This window comes from Cynocephalus volans, chromosome 3, assembly GCF_027409185.1.
Source record: "Cynocephalus volans isolate mCynVol1 chromosome 3, mCynVol1.pri, whole genome shotgun sequence".
NCBI classification, from domain to species: Eukaryota; Metazoa; Chordata; class Mammalia; order Dermoptera; family Cynocephalidae; genus Cynocephalus; species Cynocephalus volans.
In genome coordinates this window covers 142,566,806-142,587,902 of record NC_084462.1, presented here as the reverse complement: position 1 = coordinate 142,587,902, position 21,097 = coordinate 142,566,806, and the positions used below count along the sequence as shown (strand labels likewise).

Here is a 21,097-nt window from a genome sequence, read left to right as displayed (position 1 = left end):
GATCTTTAAAAAGGTAACTAAGGGAAAATGAGGTCACATTGGTAGGTCCTGATTCAATACGACTTGTGTCCTTATAAGACGAGATTAGGACCCAGATGTGTGCAGAGGAAAGACCATGTGAAGACAGAGGGAGAAGACAGCCATCTACAAACCAAGGAGAGAGACCTTGGAAGAAACCAGCCCTGTCAGCCCCTTCCTCTTAGGCTTCAAGTCTCCAGAACTGCAAGAAAATAGCTTTCTATTGTTTAAGACACCCAGCCTTTGGTGCTTTGTTATGGCAGCCCTAAGAAATTAATACATTTTCATTGATTTCAGACATTGAGTGATAGTCTTTAGACACTAGAAACCAATATCAGAAATTTTATCACATAAAAGTACTTGACCCTGGACTTTACCCGAGCCTCTTCTATCTTCCAATAACAAGCCTCAGTGCTGTGCTCTACCTCCTGGCCCTCAGGTTAGTGTTTCTCATGTGGACCTCAATCAGGCAGCAACCTTAGGGTTGGGGTTTCCCACATGGGGGAGCCAATACATTCCTTAAAAGTTTCTTGTAAGCTAATTTGAGTTGGGTCCCTGCCACTTGTGGTTGAGAGAGTCCTGACTGATTGAGACATAGGTACCCACAAATGAAGCACTAGGAATGAAAGATCCTAAAATGTGAACTTTTTGTCAGGGTGGAGTAGGAGGCAGTGGGTCCCTTCATACCTGGCTGGCAGGTGGGCAATTCTTATAATATGATAATGAAACAACTCATTAAAATATTATTGTGGTTTACTTGAGATTTGGACCTGTGCCTACTGATGTGGAAGCTTTAAGGGATCTGGTAGAACAAAGTTAGGCTGCTTTATTGTGAGAGGTAATACCACATGGTGGTTGAAGAGCCAGGTGTCTGAGGTTAGGCTACCTGGTTCAAAGCTCACCATGTCTTAGCTGTGTGACCTTGGGCTAATTACTTAATATCAATTAAGCTTTCTCATCTGGAAAATGAGAATAATAGTATCTAACTCATTGAATTGTCGTGAGCATTAAATGTTTTAATATATACTGTATTTAGTACTTAGAATAGGCCTGACACTTAGGAAGCATATGGACAGGCTAACTCTTATTGTTGTGTTGGTTACTTTTTGTGGCTCTAATCAAGATCCTGCTATAAAGAGACAAGCCTTGGTCTTAGCTGGCTGGGAACAGCATACAGCTTTGTTAAAATAGATCACTCTCTCCTCACTTCTCCCATGCCCCATCTCAGCGGACAGTAATCCCAGACAGCTGATGGTCCAGAATTACAAAACCAAATTCCCTGCTCAGGCTGAAGTTGTCTGAGCCAAGGTAAGGAAGTGGCAAAGAGAATAGACATAAGACAGGGACCTGGAAGTAACCAGAGAAGGGACTTTGTGTTCCACAAAGGAAACAATTATGGGGTATCCATGCAGCAGAATACGATAGTGACAGAGAACAGACCAGTGGTTGCCTAGAGATGGGGGCAGGGAAGGGTTGAATTTCAAGAGGTCACAAAGAAACTTTTGGGGGTGATGGAATTCTTTGTTATCTTGAGTGTAGTAAGGATTTCACAGGTATATATATTTGTCAAACTCATCAAATTGCATACTTTAAATATATTCAGTTTATTTTACTGGAATTTTACTTCAGTAAAGTTGGAACCAAGAGAAAGCAAGAGGTGGAAACTGTAATATATTTTATGACCTAGCCTTGGGAGTCACATACTCATGATACTCATCATACCTGCAGTATTCTATTGGTTACAATGACCAGCACTGATACAGCGTTGGGGTGGGGGGACTACATGATAGTTTGTACACTAGGAGGTGAGCATCATTTGTAGCCATCTTGGACTTCTTGCTATCACTCTACATAGAAAGAAGAGTATATGCAAAGGCCCTGAGGTAGGCTGGCATTTTAGAAAGCCTTAACTAGTTAACTCTACTCAGCTCTGCTGTAAAGTTTACTGAAATCTGGTTTTGCAATGTATTTTAACAAACAGTCTGTCACGTGACAGGAGGATTTGGAGTCACACAAAGGTGTGTTGATTATGTATCCTGCAACTTTACTGAAGTCATTTATCAACTCTACGACTCTTTTTTTGGTAGAATCTTTAGGTTTTTCTACATATAGGATAATATCATCTGCAAACAGGAACAGTTTGACTTTGTCTTTTCCAATTTGGATGCCCTTTATTTCTTTCTCTTGCCTAATTCCTCTGGCTAGTACTTCCAATACCAAGTTAAATAGGAGTGGTGAGAGTGAGCATCCTTGTCTTGTTCTCGTTCTTAAGTGAAAAGCTTTCAGCTTTTCTGCATTCTGGATGATATTGGTGGTGGGTATGTCATATATGGCTTTTATTGTTTTGAGATACTTTCCTTCTATGCCTAATTTGCTGAGAATCTTTATCATGAAGCAATGCTGAATTCCGTCAAATGCTTTTTCTGCATCTTTTAAGCTAATCATATGGTTTTTGTCCTTGGTTTTGTTGATGTGGTGTATCCCATGAATGCAATTAAAACCATGCAATTATATATTTAAAAAGCTTAAAATGGAAATTATTAGGTTACATACGTTTTACCACAATTAAAAAAGAACAAAAAATAATTCATAACAGTAATTAATGCCAATAATTACAAAAGAAAGAATGAATACAATTACTGAGTACAAGGTACTGTGTCCTTCACAGGCATTTTCTCATTTAAACCTCCCTACATATTCTTTATGGGTACAAATGAGGAAATAATTTCCACAGGGTCCCAGACGGTACAACTACTGAACTTCAGCCAGTGGGTGCAGCTCCCCAGCCCGTGCACCTGGCCCTAGAACTCACCGACAGTCGTGTCCGAAGCTGCACTTTTTTCCCCAGCAATGGGCGTGTCATTTGCAATGTGCAAACTTAGGTTGATAGGGGCCAACCCAGCTCAGCGACTGGGTTCATTCGGTGGTGGTAGTGGTAGTGAGAAATCAATCCAATAGTTCGTTCGGTTCATTTACTTAATAAAAAAAAAAATAAATAAAAATAAAAATAAAAAAGAAGAAGAAGAAGAAGAAAGAGGGGGAAGAGAAGGAAAAAGAGGCCGTGTTCAAAGGTGGAATGTTCGCGTTCTCCCTGTAGACACAACCAGAACTTTGAAAACCATTTGCCCTGGAAACGGGTGTTCACAGTCGTTCCTGTCATTACAGATCCCGTGACTCCGGCAGCAGCAGTCGTATCGCCGAGGAATGAAGGCATCCGCGCCTTTCGCCCCTGCGGCCGCCCTTGTCTCTCGGGCGCACACGCAGGCGACGTGCGTGCAGCGAGGCGGGGCGCGGCGCCCTCGCGCGGGCGTTTTCCTGCCCCACGCGGGGCGGCCGCCGGTGCGGATCTGGGCGCGCCCGGGCCGCCCCGCCCTCCTGCCGGCCCTGGGCGGATCCGGGAGGCGACGGCGATAGATCCTCGGCCGTCCTCCTCCCGCCGAGCCGGGCGCGATGAGCACGGAGCTGCTGCTGTGTCTGCTGGCGCTGTGCGCGCTGCTCCTGCTTGTGGTGCAGCTGCTGCGCTTCCTGCGGGCCGACGGCGACCTGACCCTGCTGTGGGCCGAGTGGCAGGGGCGACGCCCAGGTGAGGACCCGCCGCGGCCCCTCCACAGTGGGACGCGGGGCTCGGAGCGGCCCAGGCGCGCGCTCTGATCTCCGCCGGCTCCGCGGTCGTCCCGGGTCCCTCCGGGTTGTGGGGAGCTTCCGGGGTGGAAGGCTGCGCCTTTCCCAGTAGCTCCGGGTGGGGAAGGAAGAGGACGGGGTAAGGAGGCGATTCTGTCCCTTTGTCTTCTGCCCTGGTCACAAGACGACACGAACTTGCCTTCCAGCCTAGGACACCTCTCCTGGGATTGCCAGACTATGAGAGAGTGCTGGAAGTGTCGGGACGCCCCCAGGACTCTGACTTCTTAACCAGGATCCTAGGGATTCTGGTGCAGTGGCAGAGGGCGACACTTTGAGAAACAGTGATTGTCCCCACCGCGTTTGTAAGGGAGCTCCCGTTGTAAGGACTGGGGGCTTGGGCTTTCTACTTCAAGTTGTTTATCCTCCACTTCTCACTCTCCCGGAGTTTTGACATAAAAATCTCAGATAATCCGGCGTCACCCTCCCATCTACTTATGAGGATAAAAGTGTAACAGTGGAAAGAACTGAACTGGCATTTTGCCAGGAATGAGATCTTATTGGCATATAAAGGGCATTCTGCCTATCCCACTTTTATCTGTGCATTGCTTCGTCTTAGATTGTCGTATAATATATATGTGTGTTCATTAACTAACCACATTCTTTGTGATAGGTAGGTAGTATGCTCAGCACTTTACACACTTAACCTCTAACCTTCACAAGGCTGTTACAAAGTAAGCGTTTTTCCAGGTAGGGCAACATTTTTTTTTTTTTTTTTTTTTTTTTTTTTTTTTTTTTTACGTAGCGATTCTTGTTTTCCAGATAGGGAAACTAATGTTCAGAGAAATTAAATGACCTGCCCCAAGCTAGGCCGGGTTCTTAAGAGCTGGGGTAAGTAGGGTTACTCTGGACAGAATTTCCAGTATGAAAACACCCGAAGCCTGTGATGAGGTTTGTTTGGAAGTGATAGCTCAGAAGACAGACCGTGCTTTCTAAATGGGTCTGGGGGTGGGGGTGGGGTGTGGTGATAAGCTCCCAAGTGGGTGAAAATTGGTTCTGGAGGACGGAAAACAATCTGATCCTACAGTGTTTTGTGCCATAGGTCAACCCAACCTGACAAAATCTTATTCCTTAGAATTTCATTTCTCTGGTTGGGTTTTCTTGGGTACATGTGCAGCACTGACATTGAGTTTATGGAAAATACACAACATGTATGCAAGATCAGTGCTACAAAACTAATGCAAATAGCTGGCTGTGATTGGCAGACTCTTTTTTAAATTTAAAGCAGGAATCTCAAATAAACTACAATTTTATTAACTCTAGGATTTTGCCTTGATTAATTGCTCCATCTCAACAGGGAAATGTGCCTGTTGGCTGCCATTGGCTGCCTTGTGGATGCTGTTTGTGTTTTATCCTCAATGCTTTTGTGTTAACTTTGACTTGGAGTGTTCAGTAAACATAGGTTTTTTCAAAAAAGTTATTTAATCGTACAAGTTATTTAGGCCATCAAATTATGTCAAGTGCTGAAAAGGGAAAATGTTGACAGTATCTGAATGACTGTCTAATAGCTAGTGAGTTAAAAATTATTTCTCCTATCAAGAAAATTTAAAAGTTAAGATCACTAAAAAATAATTTTTAAGAAATTCATTTACTTTTTTCAGTTCTTGTACTTTTGCTGGAAAAAGTAACAGTTTTGAAGGATTTTTAATTTAATTACATTGCTATTATTATATGGCTATATAACTTGCAGATTTGCATATGTAATTTGATACATTACCATTTATCTAAATAAATAAATTACATTAAAGTTATTCAGCAAGTACAGTACAAAGTAAAATGTTAATAGCTTTTAATTAATTTTCAAATTTAGTCATTCTTGAACCTGCATTGACAAAAGAGTAAGTTTTATAGAACTCCTTTCACATATATATGCAAGACATAAACTGACACACAGCATATTGGTGGAATTAAAATTTCATGGGAGAGTTTTAGGAGAAAAAAAATTCTGAAAAGGCTCCCGGTTTGGGTGGGAATGGGAGCATGAAGAAAAAAAGATTAAAGAAACTTGGAGATAGACTCAGATTCCCAAAACAGTTCAGGCTAGAAAGATGGGCGGCAGACATTATCAAGATTAAAAAAGAAAAAAGAAGAAAAAATTATCCTTTGTGACTTTTCTGTAGGTTGTTATTTTTCTGTCACTTTGAAAAATAGAGAACACACTTGTGTAGTTCAAAATTTTTAAATCCAAAATGCTATATGGTAAAAAGTAAAACTCTCCCATGCTTGTCCCCCGGCCACCCAGCGTGCCTCTCTGGAGGCAACCACCATTTCCTGCCTCTTCTGAATCCTTCTAGAGAAATCCTCTGCATTTCTAAGCATGTATCTCAGACAGAGAAATTTAAGGGTGACTAATTTTAGATATTGTACTTGGTCCAGAGAAATCCATGGCACAAATCCAGAGGAGGAAAAGTTGTCAACAGCAGCACATGTGAGGAAAACTCAGGTTTTAGTTGACAGTAACCTCAATATGAGTCAACTGTGAAGTGGCTGCGGAAAAGATTAGGCAAGCATTTGGGGACTTTTAGTGTCTGAAGCAACAATTGCACACAACAACAGCTGTCCCCTGAGGACCCGCCTGCGTGTGCTGGCCTCTGTGCTGGGCACTGGAGACAAAGCAGTGACAGGGCCCGCCACAGTCCCGGCTCTCACAGACCCTACCTTCTGAGGGAAAGTGGCAGAGATTTAGTCGTCTTGCCTGCTCAGCCCTGTCCAGACCCTCCTGGAATCCTGTGTCCTGGTCTGTCTGGCTCCCTTCAGTGGGGACGTTGACCGACCTGCGTGGGTGCTGAGGGATGTGAGCAGAACGGTGAGGAAGCCTGACGCCTTGTCATGTGAGGGACAGTAGCACACTCTGGACACGTTTATGTGGGCTTAGAGAAGCAGGAGACGAGGCACTGATGGAGGACAAAACAGCTGTCTTGCACACGTGAGGGACCGTCATGTGGCAGGCAGGTTCAATTTATTCTTTCGGACACCAGAAGGCAGAGCTGCCGCCCACTGCTGCTGCTTGGTAGAGGCTAGAGGCCTCTCACATCGGCAGAAGAACGACAGAAGGGTTAGATTTGTCCTCAACTTGCGGGGAATTCAGCAGAGACTAGTCCACTGCCTGAGGAGAGGATTCTCAAACTGCTGTGGGGTTGGACTGTAGGCCTCTTTTCAGCTCTGAGAATCCGCTCTCAGAGGCTCTTTAAGGGAAGCATTATGTATGCCACATTCTGTACAATTTTGTGGGTAAACAAAAGCTGGTGCTAAATAAAAAAGTTTTCTTCTCCATGGTGGGAAGAAGGGTGCCAGAGCTGTGATTGTTTTAAGGTTTTCATCATTGGCTTGAAATACTCCTTGCTTATAGGTGTAAAAGTAAAGATCTTTGCTAGCTCTAGGCTGGTGAGTAAACAGTTCCAAAACAAATGATGTTCACCGTAGTCTGAGCATTGCAGAACTTTGGAACAATGAGTAGTCAGTGAATGAACCAGTGATCATCTAGGTTGCTCAATTGTGCTTTTCCACAAAAGTGCACTATATGCCAGAAAGCACTATAGCCCAGACATAGTATTTGGGATGTTTCCATCTTTAGTTCAGATATCTACATGAAACCTTTTTCCTGAGGACAAGTTGTATTTTCTCTAATGTTTAAATTGAGTTTTTAAAACATGACTCATATTTAAATGTGTGTTCCATAGGATAGTGGACAGTGGGGGCTTTGGAGCTAGATGTCCCAGCCCTGCTATGATTCTTGGGTGTTTATTCCATCGTTATTTAGGGGGGCCTTTCTGTATTTCCAGACTCTGTGCTAGGCACTGAGGTCACAGCAATGAACAGGCAGGCAAAGTCCCATCCTTAATGGATTTACAGTCTTGTGATGTGAAATTAATCTCTGTAAAAATTTCCCTTTCTGTAAACCTGAGATAATAACTTTTTCAAAAAGCTTTTGTGAGGATTTTAATAAGGTAATATGTTAAGCCCACAGAAAGTAATAAAAAAAATTAAGCCATTAGAATTAGTAACCCTATTGCCCCTGGCTGGAGAAATTAAGGCACACAATTTACTGAGTGAATATTCTATGCTTTGCTGCCATAAAGTCCATTTGTTAAAAATTTTAGTAATACTTATAGTTGACTTTTTTTTTTTTTTTTTTTTTTTTTTGTCCTTTTCGTGACCGGTACTCAGCCAGTGAGCACACCGGCCATTCCTATACAGGATCCAAACCCGCAGCGGAAGCGCCGCTGCACTCCCAGCGCCGCTGCACTCCCAGCGCCGCTGCACTCCCCCGAGTGTGCCATGGGGTCAGCCCAGTTGACATTTATTAAGCACTGAATATGCACCCAACACTGCTCTGAGTGCATTCCATGTTTTAACTCATCTCTCTCAACAATCCTATGAGGCGATTTTGATTACTAATTGCATTGCCGATTGTGGAAAATTAAAGCACTGACTTGTCACATGGGAGCATTTCACTGCTGTGTGTGATGGAGCTGGAATTTGAACCCTGGCAGTCTCCAGAGCTGGTACTGTTAACACAACAGTTAGGATTTAGAACTGTTTGATTAAAACAGTACCCTAGTTTCCTGATTTTAAATTTCCTGATGTAAAATCAGAAGTGTGATGGTAAGTGGTGTACTTTGTTTGCTATTTTTGGTAAATAACACATGTTTTAATAAATAAAGCACACGGGTCCTTTGCACAACAGTGACTTTGAGGGTTCAGATAGACAGCGGTCATCGTCTCCTGCAGAGAAGTACGATTTTCATTGGACAAAAGGAGAGTAAACTACTTGTCATGGCTTTAGCGCTGTAAGATTTTTACAGTCTTCAACAGAAACAAAATTGGACAAGCAGAGTACATTTCATCTCTGTCATACCCATTTCATTTTGGACGAACTACTAGATTCTCCTAAGATGAAAGCTCAGGATTTTAGGGAGCACTTTTACAAAATGACCTTGGCTGCTATATATCAGATATGATTGGCAAATGGAGAAAATATTACCTTAAAAATTCAGGATGATTCTATCATACTATAGAGCAGAACTTGGTATATTCATGTTCCTTATCAATACCTCCATTGCAAAAAATTAGAATGATAGAATCAAAAACTGGATGGGATCTTTCAGTGATCATCTAATCTGAATCCCTCATTGTGTGGATAAGGAAAGTGAGTATAGGCAATGACTTTTTGTTCTCTTAGCCTTACTTTTCCTTATCAAATACATAGATAAAGAGAGCCTTGGAATGAAACCATGGAGTTACAAGTCTCACCTTGAAGGAAAGTCTCATCAAGATTCTGGAAAACACAAAATACTGTGTTGATAACTATTACTAATATGGTTCGGATTCATGCTTTTTTAAAATTAGGTAGGAGATATTTTCTTAGGATATTTAAAATTTTAAGCTCCACATATTACATCTTCATATTTAGTGGTATTGATTAAAGCTTTTTAAAAATTAAAAAAAAAATTTTTTTTTGGCTAATCTTAGATTTATGGGTGTAATCCAGAGCTTCCTTTCTCTCCCCTCCATCCCCACTCCTTCCTCGCTAGAATGGGAGCTGACTGACATGGTGGTGTGGGTGACTGGAGCATCAAGCGGAATCGGCGAGGAGCTGGCTTACCAGTTGTCTAAACTAGGAGTTTCTCTTGTGCTGTCAGCCAGAAGAGTGGATGAGCTGGAAAGAGTGAAAAGAAGATGCCTTGGTAAGTCAGTTTAAAGCAGCAGCAGTGCTTCCTAGAAATAAATCAGAATCCAAATCCAAACACAGTTTTGGGAGTTTTATAGGAAAGAATGAGATTTTCCTGGGCAGTGCACCTTGGCTCCAAGTGCTTTGATGTAGATCCTCTTCTTTTTTGTCATTTCTTCATGAGTTGCCCATGCCCTTTTCTTCTTGTCTGCCACCTTTCTACTCTTTTTTTTTTTTTTTGCAGTGACTCTTGGCATTAGGGAGTGACCACCAGTTCTTTCAAATGCTGGTGGACTTTTAGGGACCAGATGACTTATAGTTTTCTCTTAGAGAAAGAACAGTTTTGTCTTTACCCATGACATACATGTATGTAACCACAGACATTTAATTAGGAAGGATTCTTACTCATTTTCCCAAAATGTTATATATTAAAGTCATATGGGACAGTGTAAGACTTTTATTATATAAGATAAAAGAACAGGAATCGATTTTGGTTTAAAAAATGCAAGTCGAAGTAATATTTTTCATATTCATATAAAGGGTAACAGTGTTAATATTTCTGTTTGTGTGAGTTTTGGTGTAGTTATATTCACAGTGAAAGCAGCCTCAAATAATAACGTTATTATTTCTTATGGGAAATTTAGTACCTAAGCTGAGATAATTTTGAATTTTCCAGCAGTCTATTTTTCTTCATCTTTCTACTTGTCATTCTTTTAAAATCTTTAAGTTTGCTGATTAAGCTAACTACCCAGAAATGAGAGTTAGCACTCAGCAAGGCCACAAGGCCCCTTTCACGATATTGCTTTCAAAGGCTTCTTGTGGTTTTGCACTGGTTACTTCTTATGGTAGTTGTCCCTCCACTGCTGTGACTTGCAAGTCCTGCACTGGCAGAGTAGATGGACCATGTCAGCATTTCCTACCTGGCATGAGGCTGATGGTTTTCCTTTCATCTTTCAGATCATTGATGTAGACCTTTTTATTTTTTTTAGTACAGTTGATGTTTCACAATTTATTCTTTTGCCCATAAAGCCTTTATACCTCTTATATTTTCTATATTTGTTTGTTTTTCTTATTGGCATTATTGTTGTATTTCAAGGTAGAGCCCAGGAAAATTAGTTTCAATTGTTCTTTTGATGAACAGAAATAGAAGGGGCCTATTACAGCTCATCATGTTGTTTCTTGGCTGAGAATTTCAGGATTTTCTTTTTCCTTCCTTGCCTTCTGGAATTAGCCTCTGGAGAGAAGCTTCTATGTGTCGTTTGACTGTAGGGCTTTGAGCTTCTTACTTATTTTAAGCATAAAATACTGTTTTTTAATGTGTGCAATGAACAAACTAAACGTTGTGAGCCTATCATAAAACAAATGTATGTGTGTCTGTACTTCTAAAAAAATTGCTCTAAATTTTTTCTTTTTTTCAGTTTGTAGTATAATCTTGATTTCTGCCAGAGTTTGAGTTCGACTGTATATAAAGTTGAAGCATGCCATCCTACTTCCTGTGAAGCCAGCCAGCTTTTTGTCTGATAAGATTTTGCTGTATTATCACTAGTCCTCTTCCTGATCACTCAGAGAAACTTTCACAAGGCCACCCAGAAATGAATTTGTTGCCAACTCCTATTGTAGCGTGGGTGTTAAACTTAATGGGAGTAGCAGGGATCTTGATTGAACTATGGCATAACTTCCACACTAATTTGTAAGTGTCTTTATGTAGAGAATGGCAATTTAAAAGGAAAAGATGTACTCGTTTTGCCCCTTGACCTGATGGACAGAAGTTCCCATGAAGGGGCTACCAAAGCAGTTCTCCAGGAGTTTGGTAGAGTAAGTAGCATATTATATTGATACAGTCTTGCTTTGAAGTAACTGCAAAAGAGATTCCCATCTGTGGTGCTATCATTTTAAAAATAAATAAATAAATAAATAAATTTTAAAAATAAAGGGCTTTAGGCAACCCTTTTATGCAATAAGATCAGGCCCATGATTGGGCCTCATAATCTCTGAGTCTTTGTCTTTATGTAACTAGTACTTTTCATACCTTAACAAGTACTAATTCTTCCATGTAGAACAAAAGAAGCTAAAAATTCACTGCTGTTTTTATTTTTATGACACTTATTACCTTCTGTAAAAAGTCACTTAGAAATGGGAATTTAGTTCCTTTGGTGAATTCTGGTTTTCATTTTATTGTCTTATTGCTGAATTCTAGAAATAAACCATTGTTCCATTGATTCTTCAGGTTAACAATATAACCAACTGTCCCTAGAAATTTCATCAATCTATCCACAGGACATCCCCTTTTCTGATTTTGTATAACTAGATCGACATTCTGATCAACAATGGTGGAAGATCCCAGTGTTCTTTGTGTGTGGATACCAGCATGGATGTCTACAAGGAGCTAATAGAACTTAACTTCTTAGGAACAGTGTCCTTGACAAAGTGTGTTCTGCCTCACATGATTGAGAGGAAGCAAGGAAAGATTGTTACTGTGAATAGCCTCATGGGTATTATATCTGCACCCCTTGGCAGTGGATACAGTGCTAGCAAACATGCTCTTCGGGTAAGGCTGCTTGAACTCAACTCTGATAGAACTGACCTAAATGTGTATATGGGGGATATGGCCGTAGTCTGTGAGGTCATTGGAATTGGGCAGTGATGTAGGGAGATGGAAAGAAAGACTCAAGAGCCCTTTGGTAGAGGATGTCCCCAGTAAATGCTAAAAACAACTTGAGCCACACCTGTCTCTAACTTATTCAACAAACATGTACTGAGCACCTGTACTGTGCCAAGCACTGCAACAGATTGTGCGGATACAAAGATAATAAGATATAGTCTCTGCCCTCGAGAAGTATATAGTCTAGTCAGTAAGTCACCCTTCACCCTATCCTTATGCCTTCCACATCTTCATGGCAAATTGGAGGTTCACCCCTCCTTTCTTCTACACACACTTCAGGATGTACTCATCCCCCACTTCCATTTCTGTGATTTCTTTTGCTTCCTCCTTGTACTTCATGTTTATTTTTACCTGGTGTAATTAAATTTGCATGTCAGAAATAGGTACTGCCCACTGGATGATTAATCCGGGGCCTCATATCCCTACTGGGAAAAGCCTTGACTCTAATCACTGTAGTTTCATTGGAAGAAGAAAATCTAGTCAAGGAAGAGGCTAGCAGAAAAGCTTGATTTGGGTTGCATAATTTATAATGTGTAAATATTAGAAATGAATGAATTTTTAATGTTGGCTTCAGAGTAGATATGAAGAAATCATAAGGCCAATAGGGGAAGAATGATTAAAGGAGACACAAAATTTATAACTAATGCTGTTGAAGGTCAGTTTAAGTAGAATGTTTCACTGTTGGAATAATGAGATACAATAGGTGCATGGTCATCAGAGCTTCATGACAACTTGAAGCTTTGGTTATTCAGGACATCTCTCTGCTGTGAAGAGCTGACGGCTGCAGAGAGTGATGAAGCAGAATGCTACACTGATGATTTCCTCATATTTAGTAACGGGGTGTCAGTCACTTCCTGTAGAACAGTTGGGCAAGCCTCAGGCAGGCAGATGAGGGAGGACAGCCACCCCATCTGTTTGGCACCAAGCATCTCATAAGACATGCAGGATGCTTTCAATAAAACACACAGATGATCTGTCTGGTGTGCCCTCCAAGACTCACTGTTTACTGCTGGATTTGATCCTCTTATAGAATGTGACAGGTTGAGACTCTAGTTAGTTATACCAGTAGTTAAACACAGAAACCAGCAGGCTCTTTTTGAAGAGCATATTTCCTTCTCAGATTCCCATCAAGCTAGGGAGTGAACTTATTTATCATTGAAAAGTTGACACACTGTACTAGATGTGATTTCAAACAAGGAGAGATTTTAGTGTCCGATGTATTGGCTTGCTTGGTGTCTTCTCTACTTTTTTGCTACAGAGGGGCACAAGGTTAAAGGTATGGGGTTCTCCATTTCTTCACTAAGCATTTCTTTCAGTCCATCTCTGAGTCAGGCACTGTGTCAGTCTCTGACAGCATGAATCCTCACAGGCACTGTGTTTGTTAGTTGTCAGCATTTAAGGGCTGGTAACTGTTTAATGGTGTCAGATCATATAGGACGTACCATAGGTTAGCTGTTTAGGCTTTTCAATAGTCAATTCAGCCTTGTGACAATGTAGTCATGGAACATTTCCTAATTAAGGTAAAGAGAGGAGGGGAAGTAGATTTGTTTACTCTTTATTGATTTAGAAATGGCCAATATCTTTAAGTCTAGAGGGTTTTTACAAAAGTAATTCAGTAGGCAATTATATTACATTTTATTGTACATTTACATTTAGCCATTGTATTAGTCTGTTTTCTGTCATTTATAATGGAATATCCGAACTGGGTAATTTATAAAGGAACAAAATTTATTTCTTTTTTCAGTTTTGGAGGCTGGGAAGACTAAGGTCCAGAGGGCACATCTGGTGAGGGCCTTCTTCTGGTCTCTACAGGGTTTTGTGGCAATGCAGGGTATCACATGGCAAGAGAACGGGAAGAGCTCTCTTATGTGCTCCTTATAAAGCCACCAGTCCACACCCACGATAACTCATTACTACCTGAATGGGTTAATCCACTCCCGAGGGCACAGTCCTCACAATTCAATGACCTCTCAAAGACCCCACCTTTCAAATATAATTGAATTTCCCACCCTGTTAACACTGTACCTTGGATTGAGTGTCCCCCAAAAGTTGACCCCCGCTGTGACAATTAAGAGGGTGGGAAATTCTATTATGGTAATTGAAAGGTGGGGCCTTGAAGAGGTGATAAGATTTCAGGACCATGCCGTAGTGAAAGGATTAAAAATGGTGGTCATGGCCATGGTCTGAGGGCTTTAAAAAGAGAGTGAATGAGGATGTTAGTCTCTCTCTGCTCCACCACTTTCACACTGTGATGCCCTGCCATCACTGAAGTTACCACCAAAGAAAGCCTTCACCAGGTGTGTTCCCTGGACTTTGGACTTCCAGTCACTGAAATTGTAAGCAATACATTTTATTTTCTTATAGATCACCCAATTTGAAGTATTTTGTTGTAAGTAACAGAAACAGACTAATACACACTGTTACAGTGGAGACCAAGTTTCCAATACATGATCTTTTGGGGGACACATTTGGCCCATAGCAGCCACGTACCCTCTTCTCACCCCAAAAGGATAAATGTTTGCTGAAACGAATTCATTCTATTAAAATAGTAATATAAATTGTACAACTTGAATTCTTCCTCTGTGATAGTTTCTGTGGAGTACTAATCCCCTTTTTCTCCCCACTGCCTCAGACATTGTTACTTTAGATCACTTTGGGGAATAAAGAGAAAACTGGCCTCAGTGATTCTTAATGGAGGACATGCACCCCTTTTGGAGTGGGGAGATGAAGATTAGTATGAGGAGGGTGTATCAGATCTTCAGGGGTAGTTTTTTACCTATCCATTGCTTGCCTAGCATAAAAATCACTGATGACAAGAGCCACCACTACCAAAGGGGGTGAACCATTTGCACCTGGAAAGAGCTGAGAATGTCTGTTCTAGATTATCTCCAGGCCTGCAATTAAAATGATTACACTACCAGTCCTTTACTCAGGCCTTTCAGAACATATTTTGAAAAATCACAAAATGAGTCTGTATTTAATTTTGCCCTTTTCTTTTGGCCTATTAGGGTTTTTTTAATGGCCTCCGAACTGAACTTGACACATACCCAGGTATAACAGTTTCTAACATTTGCCCGGGACCCGTGCAATCAGACATTGTGAAGAATTCACTAACAGAGGCAGTTACAAAGGTAAAATTTCTAGTTGGAGAATAATTTGAATGCTTTATTATATATTGCTGTTGTATCACTCTATATCAGGATTTTTCCGTTAGAACTACTTATGAATTATTCACAAAATTTAACTCATGGCATTAGGAAAATTGTTAAGGTTAGCTTAACATTCTGAATGCTTTGGCATTCAGTTTTCATAATGGCTAATGAAATTGCTACGATACCACTTACGAGCAGCCACTATCATGTGACCACTCTTATGGAACACATTTTTTTCACTATCAAGAAACCCCTTTTATCTTCTACCTCCATTTCATCCCCATGGATTCCATGTTTTATGGGAATTCCTTTGCTAAATGCATGTCTTAATGATTTGATCTAAAATGATAATATAATTATCATTAAGCACATTAAGATGAAACAATTCTAATCAAAAGCAAAGAAACTTCATTTCTTAATTAGTCTGCATACTCATATCTGGTAAGTGTATGACTTCTGTTAGGCTTTTTGAAATATTACAAATGTTTATAAATCACTGTTAGTACCTATGCGGACTCCTAAAGGATGTGAGGCTCCACTAAAGGAGCCACTCAACTAGATGGCCTTTGGGTCCCTTCTAGCTTAAAAGTTCTGTGTAACAGCTTGGATAAATACTCTGAATTCACTTAATTTTTAAATGTTTTTAGACTGTAGGAAGTAATGGAGACCAGTCCCATAAGATGGCAACCAGTCGCTGTGTGCGGCTGATGTTAATCAGCATAGCCAATGATTTGAAAGAAGTTTGGATTGCGGATCAACCTTTTTTGTCAATGCCATATTTGTGGCAATATATGCCAACCTGGGCCTGGTGGATAACTGGCAAGTTAGGGAAGAAAAGGATTGAAAACTTTAAGAGTGGTCTGGTAAGTCTAATTTATACATTTCTTAATAATATGTATCAATCTTGCAGGCAAACACAAGATTTTCCATTGTTTAAAAAACTTTCTTACAAACTTCCACCAATCTCATGATATAAATACAAAAAGTATAGAAAGTATTCTATCATGCATATCTGTAGGTTTACCATAAATTACTACCAGTCTTGGAGAAAGAAGTTTTCTACAAGGTAAAATCAAGTCAAAGACTGCCACTTTTTCTTCTATACTTACTGTTTGATGAGCATTATGTGTCAAAGTGCTCTTTCCCACTGTTTCTCCCCACCAACTCCTACCCATCCTACCAGTGCCTGTTCAGGTGTCATCTCCTTGGAGTCATGCCTGGCCTTCCCTCTCCCTACCCCCAGGACTAGGTACACCTCAGCCTTGTGCTTTCCTCTGTTAAAGCACTTAACTGTTCTGTTAAACTGATACACGTGGTATAATACGCATTCCTTTTACGTCATTTGGAAGTACTCTATCTCATCTGAGATGTGCCTATGCCCGTCTCTGAGGAGCTATGGTGATTACTCATTCTTTCAGCACTCATTCTCACAGCAATGAGTCGGGAATATTATTTACTATTTCTGAGAAAATTGTGACCATCAAAAGAGTTTAATGTATAAACAGCACAGGAAATGTAATGAGATAAGCCAAAAATGATAGATTATGATTATGCAAAGAAAAGTTATTGCTGCAGATGGTTTTTAAAAAGCCTTTTGTATACATCGTTACTACCTTCTTTTAGAAATCAGTCAGTAGGGATTGATATATGAAAAAGAGAATTATAAAACTGGATCATACTACACATATCATTATACAACCTACCTATTTAAGCAGTCCAATAATTGTTAGACATTTAATTTGTTCCAACTTTTTGCAGAACAGTGAAAATTACTCATGGGAAAAATAAAAGAAAAACACAGCAAAATGCTTAAAGAAACTCAAAGGTTATAAAACTGTTACATAATACACTAAAATGTCCAGAGCTTGAAAAATCATGAGGGTGGCTTTTCATTTTCTACCAAGTTGTAGTGTGGACTAGTTTGCTTTGGCCCAAATCATTTATAGGTGGTTTGATAATGTTGGGACTTGGTAGTGTGCAATGGTTCTAAAGGTGAGCTTCATCAAAGATTGTGCCTGAGTTTTAAATTTGGAGGACAGCTGATATAGTGGTATTGTGCTCAGTGACAGATAAGAGCTGGCAGGGAAAGGCCACCTTACTAGAAAGGAAACACAGCATCCTGGTTAAGAGTATGGAGCTTGGTGCTGGGCTATCTGGGTTCAAATCCCAGCTCTACCCATATTTGCTCCATGACGTTAAGGCTCCATGACGTTAAGCAAGCTACTTCTCTATATCTCAATCTCCCCATCTACAAAGTGGAGATTAATAATGACGATAGTACCTAATCAGAGGATTGTTATGGGGATTAGTTAGTATATGGAAAGCTCTTAAAACACAGCCGGGAGTGTTATAAGTGTTAGCTGTTGTGCTTTTATTTTCTTTTTCATCCTGTGTTTGAAGGTAGCAGGATATTCAGCTATCAATCATATTGTAAAGATCAAAGATTTGTTTTTTTATATTATGATTGACAAAATTGTGTATGTTTACAATATACAATGTGATGATTTGATGTATATATACATTGCAAAATGATTACCACAATCAAGCTAATGAACACATCCATCACCTCATATTTTTTTGTGTGTGTGTGATCCATTTACTCTCTTAGCAAATTTCAAGTAAATAATACAGTATTATCAACTGTAGTCACCATGCTATACATTAGATCCCGAGAACTTACAAGTTATAATTATGTTATTCATCTTATAACCAAAAATTTGTACCTGTTGACCAACATCTCCCCATTTCTCCACCTTCTAGCTCCCAGCAACCACCATTCAACCCTCTGCTTCTGTGAGTTTGACTTTTTAGATTACACATACAAGGGTACTTCAAAAAGTTTGTGAAAAGATTCATATTATCTCAATTCTATTTTTCCATGAATTTTTTGAAGGACTCTTGTATAAGTGAGATCATACAGTATTTGTCTTTCTGTATCTTGCTTATTTCACTTAGCATAAAGTCCTCCAGGTTCATCCATGTTGTTACAAATGGCAGGATTTCCTCCTTTTTATGGCTAAATAATATTCCATTGCGTATATATCACATTTTCTTTATCCATTCATCCATTGATGGGCACGTAGGTTGTTTCCATATCTTGCCCATTGTGAACAATGCTGAAATGAACGTGGGACTCTAGATATCTTTTCAAGATACTGATTTTATTTTCTTTGGGTACATATACCCATACGTGTAATTACTGTATCATATGACAATTCTGTTTTTATTTTTTTGAGGAACCTCTGTACTGTTTTGCATAATGTCTGTACCAATTTACAATCTCAATGATTTCAATAATAGGCAGAGAAAGAATCATTATAGAAATAATTTTTCAGAGGGGAAAGAGGGACCCAGGACTAGAAAGTTCCAATCCCACTGTAGTTGTTCTTTCAGAAATATCCATGTGAAGTTTATTTTGTTTTGTTTATAGAATATCTAACTGTAAAATATAAATGTTAGTCAGAAAATCTAGCATTTCACTATATCTAGTCTTTCTACAATATGATGGCCTTTTTATTCTTACCACCAATTTTAATACAAAGGTACTTCAAAAAGTTCCTGGAAAAATGGAATTAAAAGATAATATGAATCTTACATGAGTGTTTTTAGGTACTCTTGTATGTAGCTTATTCTGTGGTCTTATTGCTTTATCACTCTTTTTTATGATAAACTGGGCATTCTTTCATTTTCCGTCATTTCTGGGACATAATACCTCATTCACTACACAAAACCATAGAGACTTTTAAAAGTTGTTCCTCAGATTTTTTTACTTCACTCTCTCTTCCCTACCTCATTAATCATCTCCTTTTCCATTATTTTCTATTGTTTATATCTATTTCCTTATTGACATATGTTTATAAGCATCTAAGTTAAGAGAATGCCTATATAGCTTATCCCAAGCTAATTGTACTTGTTGACAATATTTAAATTTGTTTCTATCCTTTAGTCTGGAAACAGTATGTCTGGAATGTTGTTTTTATGAATCTTTATTATTTTTAGGGATCAAGAACAATAGCTGCACTGAATTTTGTGTCATCATCATTACTTTTATTTTTTCTTTCTTACTGCAAATTCTTGGAGGTGGTAAATGCACATCTTCCCAAATCAAATGTCACATCCTAGAGATTATCAAGTTGCCTTGGTTTATTTTGTAAACACTGTACTGAAAGTTCACAAATAATTTTAGAGTTTTCTCCCCAAAATTCCAATCCTAAACACCCTGAACTATTCTTTGTATTTATTAGGGCAAATCAGTGTAGCTTTGATACGCTGACCCAGAATAAGAATAACGGAGAATTCAGCATTTAAGAAATGGCATGAGTTGATGAATGATACTTACATCATATAGAGAAGATGATGACACTAAACTCATTAGAGATATTTTTGTGTAGACCTAGAATTTTGGCTATGGTTTTTTTAGCCTAATTCAAGCATTTGCCCAAGTTTTGTAAGGATTCTTAACAGTGAATCATGATGATAAAGCTCCTTAAAACAGGACTTTGTCAAAAACTGGGGTAAATACTTGTAGGAGGAGGGTCTGATTTATGTTACTGTCACTCTTTTACAGGATGCAGACGCCTCTTATTTTACAATCTGGAAGAAAAAACGTGACTGAGACAAGCACTTGCACTTTTCAAGCCACTGGAGGGAGAAATGGAAAACATCAATCCTATGCATGGATCCTATAATTTGTGATTTTACTTTTTAATAGATACAACTTTGCTTTCAACATGTAATGAATGAAAAATAAAAGACTGTTGTGAATCTTTCAAAAAAGTTACTAACATATACTGCATTCTTGGAAAAAAGAACATTTTAAAATACTTTAGCAATATCTGCTTAAAATCTAGGGTAACAGAATCTAACCAAAGAATTACAGTAATTTGTTTAACATGTCTAAGTACATTTGTGCTGCTATAACAAAATACCACAAACTAGGTAATTCATAAACAATAGAAATTTATTTCTCATGGTTCTGGAGGCTGGGAAGTCAAAGATCAAGGCATTGGCAGGACTGGTGTCTGGCGAGGCTGTTCTCTGCTTCCAAGATGGCACCTTGCTGCTGTGTCCTCACACGGCGGCAGAAGGGACAGAAGGGTAAGGGGCAAACTCCCTCCACTAAGCCCTTTTATAAGGATACCTAATCCCATTCACGACTCAATCAACTCCTAAAGGCCACACCTCTTAATACCGTTGCATTGGGGGTTAAGTTTCAACATGAATTTTGGAGGTGTCAAAAATATTCAAACCACAGCAACATAAATGTATGGACTCTTTCACACAAAGCAGAGTGCTGGGTAATGAGCAGACATAAAGAAGGATTTGAAATGATCCTACCTCCAAGATGTTTATACTCTCTTAAAAGAGTTGACAGGTTGGGCCGGCCTGTGGCTCACTCGGGAGACTGTGGTGCTGATAACACCAAGGTCCCGGGTTCGGATCCCATATAGGGATGGCCGGTTTGCTCATTGGATGAGCATGGTGCTGACAACACCAAGGTAAGGGTTAAGATCCCCTTACCGGTCATCGTTTAAAAAAAAAAAAAAAAAGTTGACAGGTTCAAATGACTATAATTTGAAGCACTAGGTAGCACTCATAGCCACCATTATTTATTAAACATCTGTTATATGCAATTTGCTGTATTGGGGTGTTTAGTTTTAGTTAATTCATTTATTCCTCATAACAGCCCACTGATACAGGTGGTATTACTTACCTTTACAGATGAAGAAAGAGAAGCCCAGAGCAGCTAGGTGTTACTTTTCCAAGGTCACAAAACTAGTAAGGGATAAAGTCAGGATTGAACTCAGCTCATGAAGACTCCATTGACAACTCCTTTCTGCTATTGTAATTAATTTTACCTTACTGTTTAGCACCTTGCAGCAGAAAACATGTATAGGCCATAATAGAAATTCAACA

At 39.5% G+C, this 21,097-nt stretch overlaps 1 protein-coding gene across 1 annotated transcript; it reads left to right on the top strand.

Moving 5' to 3' along the window:
- The first annotated feature begins 3,320 nt into the window (after positions 1-3,320).
- LOC134371757 (dehydrogenase/reductase SDR family member 7-like) lies at positions 3,321-19,957 on the top strand. The gene is made up of 7 exons (XM_063088590.1): positions 3,321-3,601; positions 9,231-9,383; positions 11,076-11,182; positions 11,676-11,915; positions 15,038-15,160; positions 15,829-16,044; positions 19,749-19,957. Exons 1-7 carry the CDS (start codon positions 3,469-3,471, stop codon positions 19,794-19,796), a joined length of 1,020 nt encoding a protein of 339 aa, XP_062944660.1. The 5' UTR covers positions 3,321-3,468; the 3' UTR covers positions 19,797-19,957.
- The last annotated feature ends 1,140 nt before the right edge of the window (positions 19,958-21,097 follow it).